At 35.3% G+C, this 15,824-nt stretch overlaps 2 protein-coding genes across 3 annotated transcripts; one reads left to right on the top strand and one right to left on the bottom strand.

Moving 5' to 3' along the window:
- Positions 1-132: 132 nt before the first annotated feature.
- Positions 133-9,837, bottom strand: LOC127519857 (natural killer cell receptor 2B4-like). 2 transcript variants are annotated; one of them, XM_051907520.1, is made up of 4 exons: positions 9,700-9,837; positions 4,053-4,370; positions 3,677-3,964; positions 133-3,505 (listed from the first exon to the last, which is right to left on the bottom strand). In XM_051907520.1, exons 1-4 carry the CDS (start codon positions 9,782-9,784, stop codon positions 3,378-3,380), a joined length of 819 nt encoding a protein of 272 aa, XP_051763480.1. In that variant the 5' UTR covers positions 9,785-9,837; the 3' UTR covers positions 133-3,377. The 2 variants fall into 2 exon arrangements, with proteins under 2 accessions (XP_051763480.1, XP_051763481.1); XM_051907521.1 differs by having other exon boundaries at positions 3,350-3,566.
- On the top strand, positions 8,356-14,898 carry LOC127519804 (uncharacterized). The gene is made up of 5 exons (XM_051907398.1): positions 8,356-8,475; positions 10,628-10,945; positions 11,367-11,702; positions 12,949-13,053; positions 13,218-14,898. Exons 1-5 carry the CDS (start codon positions 8,418-8,420, stop codon positions 13,367-13,369), a joined length of 969 nt encoding a protein of 322 aa, XP_051763358.1. The 5' UTR covers positions 8,356-8,417; the 3' UTR covers positions 13,370-14,898.
- The last annotated feature ends 926 nt before the right edge of the window (positions 14,899-15,824 follow it).

Below are 15,824 nucleotides of genomic sequence, written 5' to 3'. Positions count from 1 at the left end.
TAATCGTATTTTTTCCACATTTATTTTTTCATTAATTTATACATTTATTATTTCCACATTCATTTATTTATCTATACATTTATTTATTTTCACATTTATTTATTTCTATATTTCTTTGTCTATATGTTAATGAGGAGGGCGTGTTTTACCTCAGATATCAGCAATCGAGTTTTGAGGCCACAGTGACACCTTGTGGTGTGACTAAACAAAATGCAAGAGGTTTGTGAACAAATGCCGGTTTCACAGACAAGGTTTAAGCAAGACTAAAATGCATGTTTGAGCTGATTCAACTGAAAGCAACTTGTACTGGCATATCTTAAAATACGCCAGTGTTATTGTTTTGTCTCAAGATGCACATCAGTAATGTTTTTCTCTAGTGAATGTTTATAAAAGCTATATACTAATTGAACTAAGGCCTAATCCTGGCTTAGGCTAAGCCCTGTCTGTGAAACAGGCCAAAAAGTCACACAGGGAATGAATGACTTAGAGATGGACAATATATCCAAAATCTTATATCACAGTTGAAGTCATTTAATATCACCGTAACTGTATGTACAACATATAGAGTTACCACATATACATTCTCTTTATTCCTAAAACATCGTCCGGTCAGGATTTCTAATCCACTAAGCAAAGTTATGTCCAGAAGATGTTTTTTCAACATCTTTACAATGGTGACACAATCAAAACTAAAAAAACTTCATGCTGCGATGCATGATGGGTAGCTCAGCTCATTCTTGATTCCCAAGCTTTTTAGTTTTGTTTGTCACTGTTGTTGTGAATCATATCCAAAATCTTGATGTCTGTGTGTGACGATATACTCAAACATCTTGTGCTTTTTATCCACCTTCAGGATAAGTGATTATTTTAACGCTGTGCTGCCAAAACTGCAGTTTCACAAGGTCGGTGGCTATAAATGCCAAATATAAACACAAAATTAAAATCAGAACAATAGATGTTCATTTTGTGATATTTTTGTTATCAACAAGAAGTTGATAACACCTGATCTGTCTTTGCTTTCTGTACTAATATATATATATATATATATATATATGTGTTGTGTGTGTGTGTGTGTGTGTGTGTAGTACATTTTAGGACTTCCTCATACCTCATACAACGAAAAGGCTTCATGCCTCAGACTAGAAGGCTTCAGTCATCGGACAAAATGGCATCGCGCCTCAGACTGAAAGGCTTCAGGTCTCAGGAAAAACAACGTCAGGTGTCAGGTCTCGTACAATTAGGCATCAGACGAAACAGCCTCAGACCAAAAGGCATCAGACGAAGCGGACTCAGATAAAAAGGTATCAGACAAAACGGACTTAGAAAGAAGCGAATTGCCCCGCCTCAATGTGATGTCACGTGCATGCAGTTTTCTGTTAAATGTTACACTAAGTTGTATAAAACATATCCCCACTGAGATTATTTTGTAAATTTGTATTATTCACTAGTTTTATTTGCATGTATAAGAAGTTAGCAAAATAACATATTGCAAATAGCTTGTTTTGCCAACTATTGTGAACACATACGAAAATTAACCATTGTCAGATTGATAGGCTACTATTTGTATAACAATAATTTTACTACAAAACTATAGTGTAGCTAAACCTAATTTGTGGTTACCATGGTTAACTACAATAACCATTTTGTTTTATTTGTAGTAAAACTATGGTTCATTTTTATGAGAGGTAAAAAATCTTTCGAGCTATTTGAATGCGTTGTTATAAGCACAGCTGCTTTGTGTACCAAGGAAACGGCTTTATTTCTTCTGTTCCAGCGCCACCTACTGTCAGAGAGTCGATTAGGCAAGGCAAGGCAATTTTATTTAGCACATTTCATACACAATGGTAATTCAAAGTGCTTTACATAAAAAGGAAACAAATACATAAGAATAAAAATGGAATGCATAAAAAATAAAAATAACAATGAAAACAGAATACCACTATCTGGATGGAAGAGTCACATTTCATTCAGCCCGTTGCTGTTTTTCTGCAGACCAATGTGAAAATCGACATGTTCTTTTCTTTTCTTTTAAATAGCCTACATGAATACCATCAACAGACAGATTCTACATTAACATGCACGCACACACATCTTACATCAATTTGGGAATAGTAACAGTAAAGAAAAAGACAACTGAAGGACGGCATTATGATGGGATAAAAGCCAATAGAAAGTTAGACTATACAAAAAAAAAAAAAAAAAAAACTGATGCCTTTTAGTCTGATGCCTTTTTGTCTGAGTCCGTTTCATCCGATGCCTTTTCGTCTGATGCCTTTTGGTCTGAGGCTGTTTCATCTGATGCCTAATTGTACAAGACCTGACACCTGACGTCGTTTTTCCTGAGACCTGAAGCCTTTCAGTCTGAGGCGCGATGCACTTTGTCCGATGACTGACGCCTTTTTGTTGTATGACTGAGGTGTGAGGAAGTCCTAAAATGTACACCGTAGTGTATATATATATATCAGACATTCAGAAGACATCAAACGACTTTTGTGACAAAGACGTTGAAAAGGCGTCTTCTGGGCATAACTTTGTTTAGTGGGTAAAATGTCTTGGCACACACGAACAGATCTGATAACAGATACTTTGACACAGAAGCGCATGAAATTATCCACTATTAATCACATGTAATATAAATGCGTAGAGAGAAATTAGCGCACATTTCACTGAAGTCTATATGCAAGCATATTGATCATTGCATTTGAAACGCAACTGCAAATACTGCAATTTACATGTAATTTCATGACTGACAGCTGTGTTTGCGATTAAGTCTGTGGGCGGGACCTTGATGCTGTGGCTCCAACTCAGGATCACCACTGTGCAGACTCCAAACAACGTAATTGTCACAGTTCCCTCGTTCCCGGACTCCATTTCCCATGATCCTCCTGTTTCCACACCTGCACTCACTTCCTCGTCATCTCCCCATCAGCACTCATCACCTGCACCTGGACTTGATCATCTACACATCCTTTATTATGGACTCACTCCCTGCACTCCCTTGTCTGTTCTTATGTTAAACTAATGTTAAGCTAAGTGTGTAATGTGTGTTTATCCTTCGGTGTTATTAAACACCCTTTATTGTGGATATCCGTATACGCTTCGTCTCTACTACAACACTACACGTAACAGTAATCGGCAACGACTTATTTTTTGGGATATTTTGGCTTCATTTTGCTACAGTGAAAGAAAGCGGAAATGTTTCCATCCCCATGTTTTTGAGAGAACAAATCATGACTTTCTGTCAAACTGGAAATTAGTGTGATTAAAGTGTGATTTATTTTTAAGTGTGATTTAAAATCACAAATTTGCATTTGCATCTTTACAGATTAAAACTCAGAGATATGTCACAATATTTATGCTATCAGTTTCTTGACTCCTCAGACTTCTTGACTCCTTGTGGATCTGATGTCATAAAGCAGAACAATGACAGTAGCCACGCCCACCAGAGCAGAGACGACCAATCGGATCACAGCTTCAGTTGAACCACAACAGTGGAAGTGGACTTCTGAGGGGGGGGAAAAAACAATGATAAAATAGGACTGTGATTTTCAACAAGCTGAGTTTGTCTGTAAAACAAAATTGCAAAAATACAGATTCTGTCAATGTGCGGAAAATTACTTTTGCAAAGCAGAACAATATGGCAGTCTGTAGGAAAATGGTATCATCACTGCCGTACCTGCACATGTGTGACAGAGTTGAGTGATGTCCAGATGTTGAGTCTGGTTGCTGATGGGATTGTTCAGCACACAGCTGTAGGTGTTGTTATCCTGATATTCCACCTCCAGAGGTAGAGAGAGACTGATGCTGAGATCAGACACACTGATGCTGGACAATAAACTGTTTCCTTTGTACCAGGAGAGAGTCACATGACCCACATTCACAGCTGAACACACCAATGAACATGATGATGATGATGAAGAACATTGTGAAGAGTTACTGCTGATGACAGGAACAGGCAGACGAGCTGAGAAACATGAGAGAATAAAGATGATAATGTCTGTCAGCTGTTTATTTATTGTTTTAATGTAAATTAGTTACAAATCTCTACTCACCATAGACAGAAACACTGAATGTTTTTTTTGTCAGTTTCACTCCACTTATCTCTAGCACATAAACTCCAGTATGTTCAGTTCTGGTGTTTGTGATGGTCAGAGATCCAGTTTGATCATCCAGCTTCAGTCTGTCTCTGAATCTCCAATCCGGAACATCATATGTGGAGGAGATTCCAGCAGCTCTACTGATTTCGGCTATGAGTGACTTATCAGCTCCAAACTTCCACAGTATCTCATCGTCTTCATGTATTTCACTAACATCGGTGTGTAGAAGCACAGAATCTCCCTCCATCACTGATAGCATTTCACCAAACACACCTGTAGCACAAACAGGGCCAGATTTTACACAGATTAAGGCTCTTGTTGGTTTACAATGCCTAAAGTAATTGCCATGACTTTTGTAGTTGTTCACATTTACTGCAATTTTTAAAAAAACAAAAAACAAATGGTACTGCAGAGGATTTCCATTTGCACTTCATGTCTTCACTTAATGTCTGCAAAATGAATAAATTTATCTGCAATATAATAATATTTAAACTTAAGATATTCATAACAGCAAAAAAAGAATTTGAGAATCTGAGAATTTGAAATTCCCCACTAAACAAAGTTATGTCCGGAAGATGTCTTTTCAATGTCTTTGTCACAAAACTCGTATGTTGAAAAGAAGTCCACTGAGGAGCCAGAATGAAAGTTTTTAAGACGTCTTTTTTTGACGTCTTCTGAACATCCGATATAGACGTTTATGGAACCTCCGTACAAGGTTCAAAAAAAAAAACCCGCCACGGACCCATCCATAGGCAGTAAAACACATGTTCACACCTTTAGACAACTTAGCATCTGTAATTCACAGATCTTTTGGATTGTGAGAGAAACCAGATCTGAAGAAAAGACTTTCTGGATCAGCTGAGACTCGAACCAGAGACCTTCTTGTTGTGAGGAGACAGTGTTTCCCACTGAGACACTTGTGCTGCCCTTAGACACTGACATAAAATACACATACTAATTATATTGGAGACTTTTTTCATGTTTATATGTAAAATAAAATGAAAACATTTACAGGTACAAAACTCTGTTTGGATAGATGCTGAAATGTACAACATACACAGTAAAATCCTCAGTGAACACTGGTCTGCGTTTATATGAGTCCAATCTACACAATGTTAAAAGAAACACTGAGACAGTGTTTTTCAACAGAAGACGTTGAAAAGACATCTTCTGGACATAACTTTGTTTAGTAGGTCACTATAGTCATTTTCATTATTTTCCATGACTGTAGGAACCAGAGCACGAAACAGAGAAGTGAGCACAAACCTGAAACCGAAGATCTCACAGTAATATGTTTGATTTGATTAATCTGTGAAAAATTTCAAATGAAAATCATCCCAGCTTATGACATTTAGCCATAAAAATACATTATAACTTACCAATCAGACACCACAAACAGCACAAAACAAGAAACATTTTCTTCAGCAGTTCAGTGAAAAGTCTGATCTAGTTAGACTATCTGCACTCAACGCAAGTGAATCCTCCCTCAACAGAGTTCGACCGTCCTAGTTCACACTCACTCACTCACTCACTCACTCACTCACACACACAGAGAGAGACTCTCTCTCTCTCTCTCTCTCTCTCTCTGAATGTATTATAAGTATATATAATTGCTCTTCTGGTTCTCATTGAAATTTTAACTGTTTTTAATAGTAGAAGACATACTTTTAAATGAGTTAAATGAGTTTAATATTGCATAAATCTTCCTAGATTTTCATTGTAAAATTAAGCTTAATGACTTGAAATGGTTAAAATGGAATGGAAAAACAAACTAAAAAGTTAAAACCATCTTCCATGTCACATTACCAGCTTGACTGAAGTATATGATGCTTGCAGCTCAACTGACTCAAACTGAAACCTGCTGCGGTCTGTTTACTTAGAAACGTGGTTTTATCTGCTGGATGGAGAAGAACATCTTGGTGTTAGTGGCCATTTGTTTCATTTGTGTTCAGTTTGTAGGTGAAAGGCTTCTTCCTGTCCTGCTGTTATGAATCTCCCCATCTGACTTCACCTCTAGATAAAACTGCTTTACAATGAAATAAAGAACTGAATCAATCCATCAAAACTGATGTTTGAAAAACAACTACATTAGACTCACAGGTCAGCAGTTGAGCAGGATTACTACCCATTATATATTATTATTAACATACACAGATTGGCAGTTGGGAGACAAGAATATCCAAGAAAATGAAGTCTAAATGCTGGACTAGAATTTTTACTGAAATGTAACTTTGATGCGATATGAAACTACCAATGAAAAATCTCACCTCACAAATTTGAAATAATAGAGATGATAATAAAGATAACAAAAAACAATTTTCCTGAAAGATTGCTTTGAAAATGACATACTATGGGTTACATGGGGGTCGTTCATTTTAACACACACACAGAGATTTTGAACTGTTTTGGTAATTACATCAGTTTGAAAAAGTCATGAGATCAACACCTAGAGGAAAAGGTCACATTTTACATAAAAATAAGATTTTATAGCTTTTGTCTCTTCAGAAGTTTTAATATATTAGAAAGTGTGTGATGATGAACATGTAGGCAATCATCACGTCAACATCAGTTCACAGTGTTATTGTGTATTTATGGGTTATGTTATGATTTGACATGGGTTTTCATATGTTTATTGTTTAATACATTTCTAACTTATCTGTCTTGTCCTGTATTTGGGAGCATGATGATGACGCCACGTGAATATCACCAATTACTCTTAATTAGCGATTATACCATTTATTGGGACAGATTAATGTGAATGCCTTGAAATGGCCATTGTCTTATTTGTAATAGGTATGGTTTATATTTGATCAAAGATAATATTTATGCTTATGTTTACATGTTGACATGTGCATCTGAATAACATTGTTGCTGTTTGATGGTGTATTTCTTGTCATGGGTGTTAATCGACCCCTATGGGTGGTAGAATCTGTTAGTGTATAGCGGAAGATTGTGTACAAGCTGGGTATGTTTGGGGAAGGGGGCTAGTCAGGCCATGGACGGCCAAGGGCTGTTGCTTGTCTGAAACAATGTCGTGTTTTGCTGCTCTCAGCATGTTTGTTTTGTACAGTTTAATTTAAGGTATTTTCGTTGGTTTATTTATTTATTTATTTATTTATTTATTTATTCATTATTTTGAACTTTGGTTTGGAAGAGCACTTGTGACGGGACAGCTGTCCTAAATAAAATCACTGGGACGTGAAGAATTGCTTTGTTGTACTCTACTTTTTCCATCTTTACGGCCGTACGGAAAGAATACACGAGACAACTCAGGTTAGCTGTAAAACCTATAGACATCCGACCTCTGGTGGCAGTAGTATGTCGACTAAAGATGTCAATGGTCGTAGCAGCTCTCCGACAAAGTGTAACAATAAACCTATTGGATCTATATGTAGGGGCAATACTCCTCCCTCTTGTTTTGTGTATTGGAATAATAATATGAAATATTGGAAACGTATTTATGGAATAAATCAATGTAAGAAATTCTTAATAACTAATTAAATTAAAGGTAAAACGAGGTAACTTAAAAAATATATTTTAAGAATATACCCTGTTAAAGATTATAAAACATTTAAAATTGAAATTACTAATGAATGTGTCTCCTGTAAAAATGAAACAAAACATTAGCTATTCTGGGACTGAAAATTCTTGAATGATGTCTCTCATCAATATGTGAAAAAACAATTCTAATCTAAGAAAGTTATTTTAATATTTTTTTTTAAAAAACTTTTTTTTTTTTTTATGACAAACATGCAAGTCTTATTTTCATGGTAAATTTCTTTATTTTGGGGAGATTCTTCACAATTTGAAATGGTAAGAAAGTAAGCCTAATTGTTAATTATTTTGCAGAATTACAATGTTATTATGAAATGGTGGAACTATTTAAAAATAACAAAGCAAAAAGATTTGTTAAAATCTTTCATTCATATAAGCGAACACAGTGGAACCCCCAATCGCTATATCTGTTCTTCGTATGTTATTTGAAGGGGAATTCTGAAATCCCAAAAACCTGCTTGCCGAATTCACAATTAAATAACTTACTTTAAATCAGCAACAAAATCTCACATGAACTGTCCCTTGAATGTTGTTTCTTATGCTCAAAAAGCGTTAAAAAGCTTATTTTTCAGGCTAGACCAGCCAATGTTTGTGTATTTCTAAGCGCGAGTCTCAGGTTGCTATGGGAACGAGAGCTTTAACTACAACTGCAATCACGCAATGTCTTTAGCAATCAGCGATTGGCTCTTTCACTAAGAAGGCGGGACTTATTCCGGAAAAATGTGAAAAAGGCTAGTTTATATAGCGAAATTTACCGGAGGACACATGTTGAAAAAAAAAATTATTGTTTGTGTGTTCGCAGTGTTTGCGTTCCTCGTGCACGGTAAGACACTTACTTGTTAGTTCATCTTCCTGTCAACGATAAAAAATACGACTAAATAGTTTTAGACACATTTACCTGTTGTTTAGTTAGCTCAAGTGCTAGCATAGTATACAACTACTCTGCTAGCTTAGCTAAATACCCCATGCATTTGATTTGAACTTACCATCCATATTGTGTTAAATGTCCAAATATGCCGGCTTAGACCAGACTGTGCCGACTGAAAGTTATCATATATCATTTCGAATATCTCTAAAATACTACTACTGGCACGAGCGGGTACAAACAATTTCCTGCAATACCGGAGACTGCAGTTTGAGGACCGCAGTTCTAGGACTTTTTTTTAGTTGGCCATCTAGCCAACTTTACTGATTTTAAAACTAGGATATATTTGCTCATATATTGAAATAAGTTAGTTTATATATTTCAAGATGGTTACCAGCGGGTATGTTTAGGGTTAGGGTTGGTTAGGAAAATATCAATTTAAATGTATACAATTAAATAACTAAGTCATTCCTGAAAATTAATTAAATACAGAATTGAAAGGTGGTATAAAATAGTATAAACTGTTAATAAGTTCACAAAAAAGTAGGGTCCTAGAAATGTGGTCCTGAAACTGAATTGAAATCACCACAAACATATTAAAATGCTAGTAAACTGTCTACTTTAATGTTTTAAATGACCTTTGTGAAAATAAAATGTCAATATATGGATAAATTAATGTTCCAAAGTGTAAAGTTATCATTGAGCGTACCAATTAGTATTTGAGGGCTGTACTGTGATCCTTAGTCTTTTATTATGTCATCAAATGATTAAATATGCCAAATAAGATTTTGTGATACATAAATATTATTATACTGAATGACAATTTAGTGGGTGTCTTCTGTAAATCATTGTAAAAATGTATAATGATCAATTCTGTGCTTATAAAAATATAAAATTAAACCACACTTTCTAATCTACAGGAAAAAAAAACCCCAAAATTTAAAGCTGTATTACACTTTTTTTTTTTAATGCTTAAAATCCCCTTTCCATCTTTGATCCATATATAAAAGCAATATTTTTTTAATAAAAACATGAAATGGTATTATTTAAGCCATAATTTTGTGGAAAACTGCAATAAGGTATTTCTCCATCCCTTTGTTGGGATAGTATTCATCAGGACTCTGAGGTCTGGAAAAAGGGTTAGTACAGTCAAAAATGAAAATGCTGTCATTAATTACTCACCCTCATGTTGTTCCACAGCCGTAAGACCTTTGTTCATCTTCTGAACACAAATTAAGATATTTTTTTGATAAATGAAATAAGCCATTACAAATGTTTTGTTTTGAATCAGTGGTTCGGAGTGTGAATCAAACTGCCAAAGTCACGTGAACCATTAAAATTTCGAAACGCTTATGATGTAATGAAGCCTTGTTTACTGAAACCACATGACTTTGGCAGTTTGATACGCACTCCGAACCACTGATTCTAAACAAAAGATCCGTAATCTTCAAAGCTTCATGAAGCAGTGTTTCAATCACCCAGTGTTTAGTGATCACCCATCACTAGAAATTGTTAAATAAAGTCATTATTTTGTTTTTTGGAGCACAAAAAGTATTCTCGTTGCTTTATAATGTTAAGGTTGAACCACTGTAGTCACATGAACTGTTTTAAATATGTCTTTAGTAGCTTTCTGGGCATTGACAGCAAGACAATTAAAACTTTCAATGAAGGCCTCACTGAGCCATTAGATTTCATCAAAAATATTTTAATTTGTGTTCTGAAGATGAACGAAGGTCTTACAGGTGTGGAACGACATGAGGGTGAGTAATTAATGACAGAATTTTCATTTTTTGGGTGAACTAACCCTTTAATCACTTGTAATAATGCATAAATGCAATACATGTAATACTCGAATCAAGATTTGTGTATCAAGTTATACAAGACATTCATGAGACTTATGTAATGTATATTTGTCTGAGTAAATGTGTGAATCAATGATGTATTTCTGCTGTTTGTTTGCATGTGTTACATTATGAATCCAGACATTTATCTACTAACAATCTTTATGATCTGTAGAAAAAAAAAACATGTTCACAGAACTTTCCTCTTGTATTTTTTTGTCATTCTATCTAAAAAAGAGATTTATATTAACTGTTAATTTCTTCTTCAGGTGTGTCTGATACAGATGAAGTGTCAGTGAAGAAGGGAGATTCAGTCACTCTACACACTGGTGTGACAATAAACAAACAAGACAGAATTAAGTGGTATTTTAATGGCATTCGCATCGCTCAAATCAATGGAGATCTCAGTAAGACCTGTACAGATGTTCAGTGTAATGAAGGTACTGAGAGCTTCAGAGACAGACTGAAGCTGGATCATCAGACTGGATCTCTGACCATCACAAACATCACAAACACAGATGATGGAGTTTATCAACTAAAGATCTTTGGCAGCAACAGTGAAAAGATCCTTGCTATTGTTGTTCATGGTGAGTCATTGAATAAAACAAGTCACAAATGCTTTGACTAGCGCTGTCAGTGTCAGCAGTGCATGGGAAAACCATTAAATTTTAAAAGGACAAGATCGCAGCGGACATTCAAACAGATTTTTTATTATTATTTTTAATTATGGACTTTTATTTTTTCGGAACGCGGCTCAACCAATCAGAATCAAGGGCCGGAACTATCTGTTTTATAAGTATATGTGTAATACGTGTAGGGGCCAATGATACATTTTTAATCCAGTAGAGTTGAAATTCCTAAGTCTATATGAATAAAGATTAATGTTGTTTTTACTGATTTTCTCAAGATCCAGGAAATGAATATGCTAAATAATTTTTCATAGTTTGTTCCTATTATAAAGTTTCTTCCTCAAAAAGATCCTCCAGCAGCTGTTGGTTTGTGTTTCAGATGTTGCTGCTGAAGTGAAGAGAATGTCAGTGAAGAAGGGAGAATCTGTCACTTTAGAGGCTCCTCTATTAAAAAACCCAAATGATGTGATGACGTGGTATTTTAATGACATTCTCATCGCTGAAATCATTGGAGATCAGAGTAAGATCTGTACAGATGATCAGTGTGATGTGAGATTCAGAGACAGACTGAAGCTGGATCATCTGACTGGATCTCTGACCATCACAAACACCAGAAACACAGACTCTGGAGAATATAAAGTAGAGATCGTCATTGGCAACAGCAGATTCAGCATCACCAGCATTAAGAGCTTCAGTGTTGCTGTCAACGGTGAGGGTGAGTATCATTTAGTCATATGGAAGGAAAATCACTTGTACAGTGTAATATAAAGAAAGATTGTATCGTTACATCTTTGTATTTTAGTACTTCGATGCCTTGGTACCACTGGCATCACTGTATGAAACTTTGAAGTCCCTGTGAACCAGAAGTTGCAAACGTCTTTTCTCCAGTGTTGTGATGTATTTCCAAGTGAAACGGAATATTGAATAGAGGGCAGGGTTTTACTTTAGCGCTCCTCCTCTCCATCTCTTGCTCATAGCAGACTAACGGTTGGAGGGAAGTGGTTTAAGCGTTTTCAACCCAAGCCGTCAAACTGACGTCATCAGAGAAGGAACGCCATTCCAGACCGGAAGTAACTTTTCAGATTTTGATTAAAGATTACCACGACAAACACATTTTTTTTGTGTGTTTTTCTGTGTTGACCACAAGACTAGTAATGTGCGCTAATAAAGTAAACATAGGGTCAGTTTTGATTTCATGTCGACTTTAAACTGAATGGGATTCACATCATGGGCGTTTCCTCCGAGGAGGCAAGGGATGCAGTGCCTCCTCAAAAAAATAAAAAAAAAATCAGACCCCCGGCATGCGGTGGGTTTTGTGGGGGGTAATTGAGAATGAATGGGGGAAAGTCACGTGAGAGGAGGCAATGTCTCCATCGCGCTATGATTGGATGTCATTGGTGATGATTGGTTTGTGCGATAAATCCCACCTCTTGTTTATGTGCACGTTCCACGTGTCAGTTTGAATGAACAAATGATGGCGAACAATGGGAAAACTAATTGAAAAGTAAGTAAACAGATCACCCAGTTATATCACCGCTATGTCACGTCAAAATCAAACTTGAAATGGACTGAAAGCATGATGACTGCAGGGTTTTTTTTTGTTTTTTTTTAGTGCAATCAGCTTGGTGAAATTAAAAATACTTGATGAGACTGACTTGGTTTTGATAAATAGAACATTTATTACAATACATTGTTAATGTAAAATTACAAAATAGAATTGAATTTGGTTTCTTTTTTGATGTAATGTAAAGTGATGTTCATTTAACAAGGAAGATGTGTCAACGTTAAGAGTAAAGCACATGAATTTACATTGATTCATAAATAAAAAATGTGCCTCTTCATTTCAGAACACCACTGCACGCCACTGATTCACATGTACTCTCTCAGACCTGCTGATGTCTTATAGTGCTTGTTATAGATCAATCTGACAGATTTACTCACACTGATATCTTTTGTTCCAGATTCAGTTTGGTCTTCAGGTCTTACAGCAGGAATATGTGCTGCTGTTGTTGTTCTTCTTCTGGTGTCTGGAGCTGTTTACTATCGCCTCAGGAGATCTAAAAAAGGCAAGTATCACTTAGTGAGAGGAAAACATCTTTATTGTGCATTAAATTTGCATTTTAGAGTGTGTGTTTGTGTGTGATTTTAAGATTTCCTGAGTTTCTGTAGCTGTAAATGACACTGTTCGTGTCTCTCTCTTTACCTTCTGTGATTTGCTGATTTCTTACAGATGAAGAAAAACCTAATGAGCGGAGAGGATCCCAACTGGATCAGTGTGATGATACCACAACATTATTCCAGCCAAAGGAAACTGTCAAAAACATTCTAAAAATCACTGTGTCTACACCAGATGTGACCGTCGCAATCCCCCACAACAGCTAAAGGCTGTCTACACTGAACGCGACAAACTGACCGTTGCAGAGCACTTGGACTACATCAGAAATAGAACAGGGAATCTGTTTACTGTCGGGAATTTGTGTTGCGTTGCACAGCTCCACATCCAGTGTAGGCAAAATCACTTATTATAAAGCCCAAAGTATAGTTCACTTTTTACATGTACCCGAGGGTCAGCGTACAGTGCTCAAGAGTACATCTGTACTGTACTCTGTATGCGCAGGTCACACGCAAATTTAATTTGTTTTGTAGTAATTAGTTTATCCACAAGGTGGCAACCTTGCCCTGTGGGCGTCAATTCAAAAGGTAGTCAAAGAAAACCTGTATAAACAGAACAGACCGGAACGCATGCAAGCTACAGCGATGATAGAGGCCTACATAGACGAGAGATTGTGTGAAGAGGTTAGAAAGTACCATCATTTGTACAACTCTAGCATGAAAGAATACAAAGATGTTTACATGTGTTGGAACTTGTGGCGAGAGATTGCTCAAAACTGCACTTGCGTCGAACGCCTGTGTACGCGTAAAGTGAAGTATACGTTTCAAGGCTGTGTGTTTGTCTGTGTGCATACACTAGAGTACGTGTAAAAAAAAAAAAAAAAAAAAAAAAAAGTAGTATACTTGGGGCATAATGGGTTTTATTGTCTTTTGTCGCATTGTGTCGCTCGCGTCCGATGTAGACGTGGTGTAATAGCTTTTTTTCTGCTTTATATTTATATCACTATTAATCTACTTCTAGCATTCAGCCTTTTTGCTAAACTTTTGCAACATATGCTTTGCGATATTTAGAGCCAGGGAAACTGAACTCAGTATTCAACGGTGTATAAACCTTTAAGACTGACCAGCTATGAGCTCTCAGTCAATGCCTCTATTGAAGCCACTTTAATTATCAGTAACAAAATCCCTGTAAATTACTACACTACCCATATTATATTGATGTTTTTCACTCACTATGCATTATGGGCTTCATTTCCTCTTAAAAGAGGAAGTCTTAAACCCAGTCTTAAATTTTTATATACTCATATACCCTTTATATACCCTTAAATTTTTATATACATTTTTTTTATACCCTATTCTCATGCACCTTTTTTCTTTAAAACAAAGTTTTATATTATTGTGATTCAGCTCATGTCATGGAAAAAGTCATCTCCTCTTTGCAAGAAATCACAGAGTTCCAGATGCCAAAGCTTAGACTTTATTGGTGGAGACAATAAAGCCGAGATGCCTCCAGAATATCTAACAGTTACACTCATAACTCTCATATTATACTGCATTTTATATATACAGGTGTTTGCCACATCTTTTCATCTTCAGACAGTCTAAAAAAACAACAACAACAAAAAAATGTGGCATTGAAATCACATGTTGAAGGCCAAAGAACAGATTACTATTATGCAGGTGAAGGAAAATACATACAATGTAAATTACACGTGCCTTAAATCATATATATTATGCAATAAATAAATATATATATATAATATATCTGAAATGTCTAATAAAAATATACTCTTCTCAAAGCTGGTTGTTTGGTTCATTAGAACTCATTAATAAAGAATGTGAAATCCTTATGGAGAAAATGAACTGGAGAAATACTTCCAGAGTTTATCCACCTTAATTTTAAGTGGTGCAGCCATTTGTAACTTGAATGTGTGATGCTTCTGGTTCATTCCTTCCAGTTATTTGTAGGTGTACAAAAACAGTCCGTTATGTTGCTTGATACTGCAAACTGGTATATTACTTTAATTTACACTCAAAATCATAAACTGGTTTGTAGCACAATAGTTTTACTGTTTACTGCACTTTGTTCTTGTAGTTGAAAAATTGGCCGACACTTTTGCACTCTATTTGTATGTTTAAATGTTTGATCATTTTTACTGGCATATGAATTGTTTTTAATAAAAGAATGTGAATAAATTAGTGCTGTCAAATCGATTAATGCATCTAGAATCAGATCTAACATAAAAGTTTGTAAATATATAATGTATGTATCTATACACACAAACATATATATTTACAAACATTTATATTTGATGTGATGAATCGATTTGACAGCACTAGAATAAATGTAAGTCTGTGCTGAATATAAATAAATTGTTTAAATGTTATAAATAATTTTTATTTAAGCAAATTATATTTTCAGTGGAAAGATTGCTTGTTAAGCATATGCCAGTGTTATTTTAGTATCTTTAATATACTATTATTATTAATATTTTGAATGTTTTTTAAATTATATTTTCCTTTTTAAAGTTATTTTTTGGTAATTTTTGTTTGTCATCTGTAGGCTATGTTTTGTTTTTGTTTTTTTGTTTTTTTTATAAATATGTCTATAGAATCATACATTTTAATTCCTATTTTATTTTGAGTATTTTTAGTACTTCGATGTGAAATTTTGCCTTGGCAAATTATTTATATAAAAAAATAGGTTTATTAGGCTCTTACTGTG

The sequence above is a fragment of the Ctenopharyngodon idella genome, chromosome 10 (genome assembly GCF_019924925.1).
Source record: "Ctenopharyngodon idella isolate HZGC_01 chromosome 10, HZGC01, whole genome shotgun sequence".
Taxonomy (NCBI): Eukaryota; Metazoa; Chordata; class Actinopteri; order Cypriniformes; family Xenocyprididae; genus Ctenopharyngodon; species Ctenopharyngodon idella.
Note: the sequence above shows the minus strand (reverse complement) of the source record. Positions and strands in the feature narration are given on the sequence as shown.

Bases quoted from the DNA above. Each gene is read 5' to 3' on its own strand.
- LOC127519804 (XM_051907398.1), top strand. From the start codon at position 8,418: ATGTTGAAAAAAAAAATTATTGTTTGTGTGTTCGCAGTGTTTGCGTTC. The intron at 8,476-10,627 runs GTAAGACACTTA...TTTCTTCTTCAG, and splicing joins GTTTGCGTTCCTCGTGCACG to GTGTGTCTGATACAGATGAA. The intron at 13,054-13,217 runs GCAAGTATCACT...GATTTCTTACAG, and splicing joins CCTCAGGAGATCTAAAAAAG to ATGAAGAAAAACCTAATGAG.
- LOC127519857 (XM_051907520.1), bottom strand. From the start codon at position 9,784: ATGGCTTATTTCATTTATCAAAAAAATATCTTAATTTGTGTTCAGAAG. The intron at 4,371-9,699 runs GTGAGTAATTAA...TTTGTGCTACAG, and splicing joins GGCTGTGGAACAACATGAGG to GTGTGTTTGGTGAAATGCTA. The intron at 3,506-3,676 runs GTACGGCAGTGA...CCCCCCCCTCAG, and splicing joins ACTCTGTCACACATGTGCAG to AAGTCCACTTCCACTGTTGT.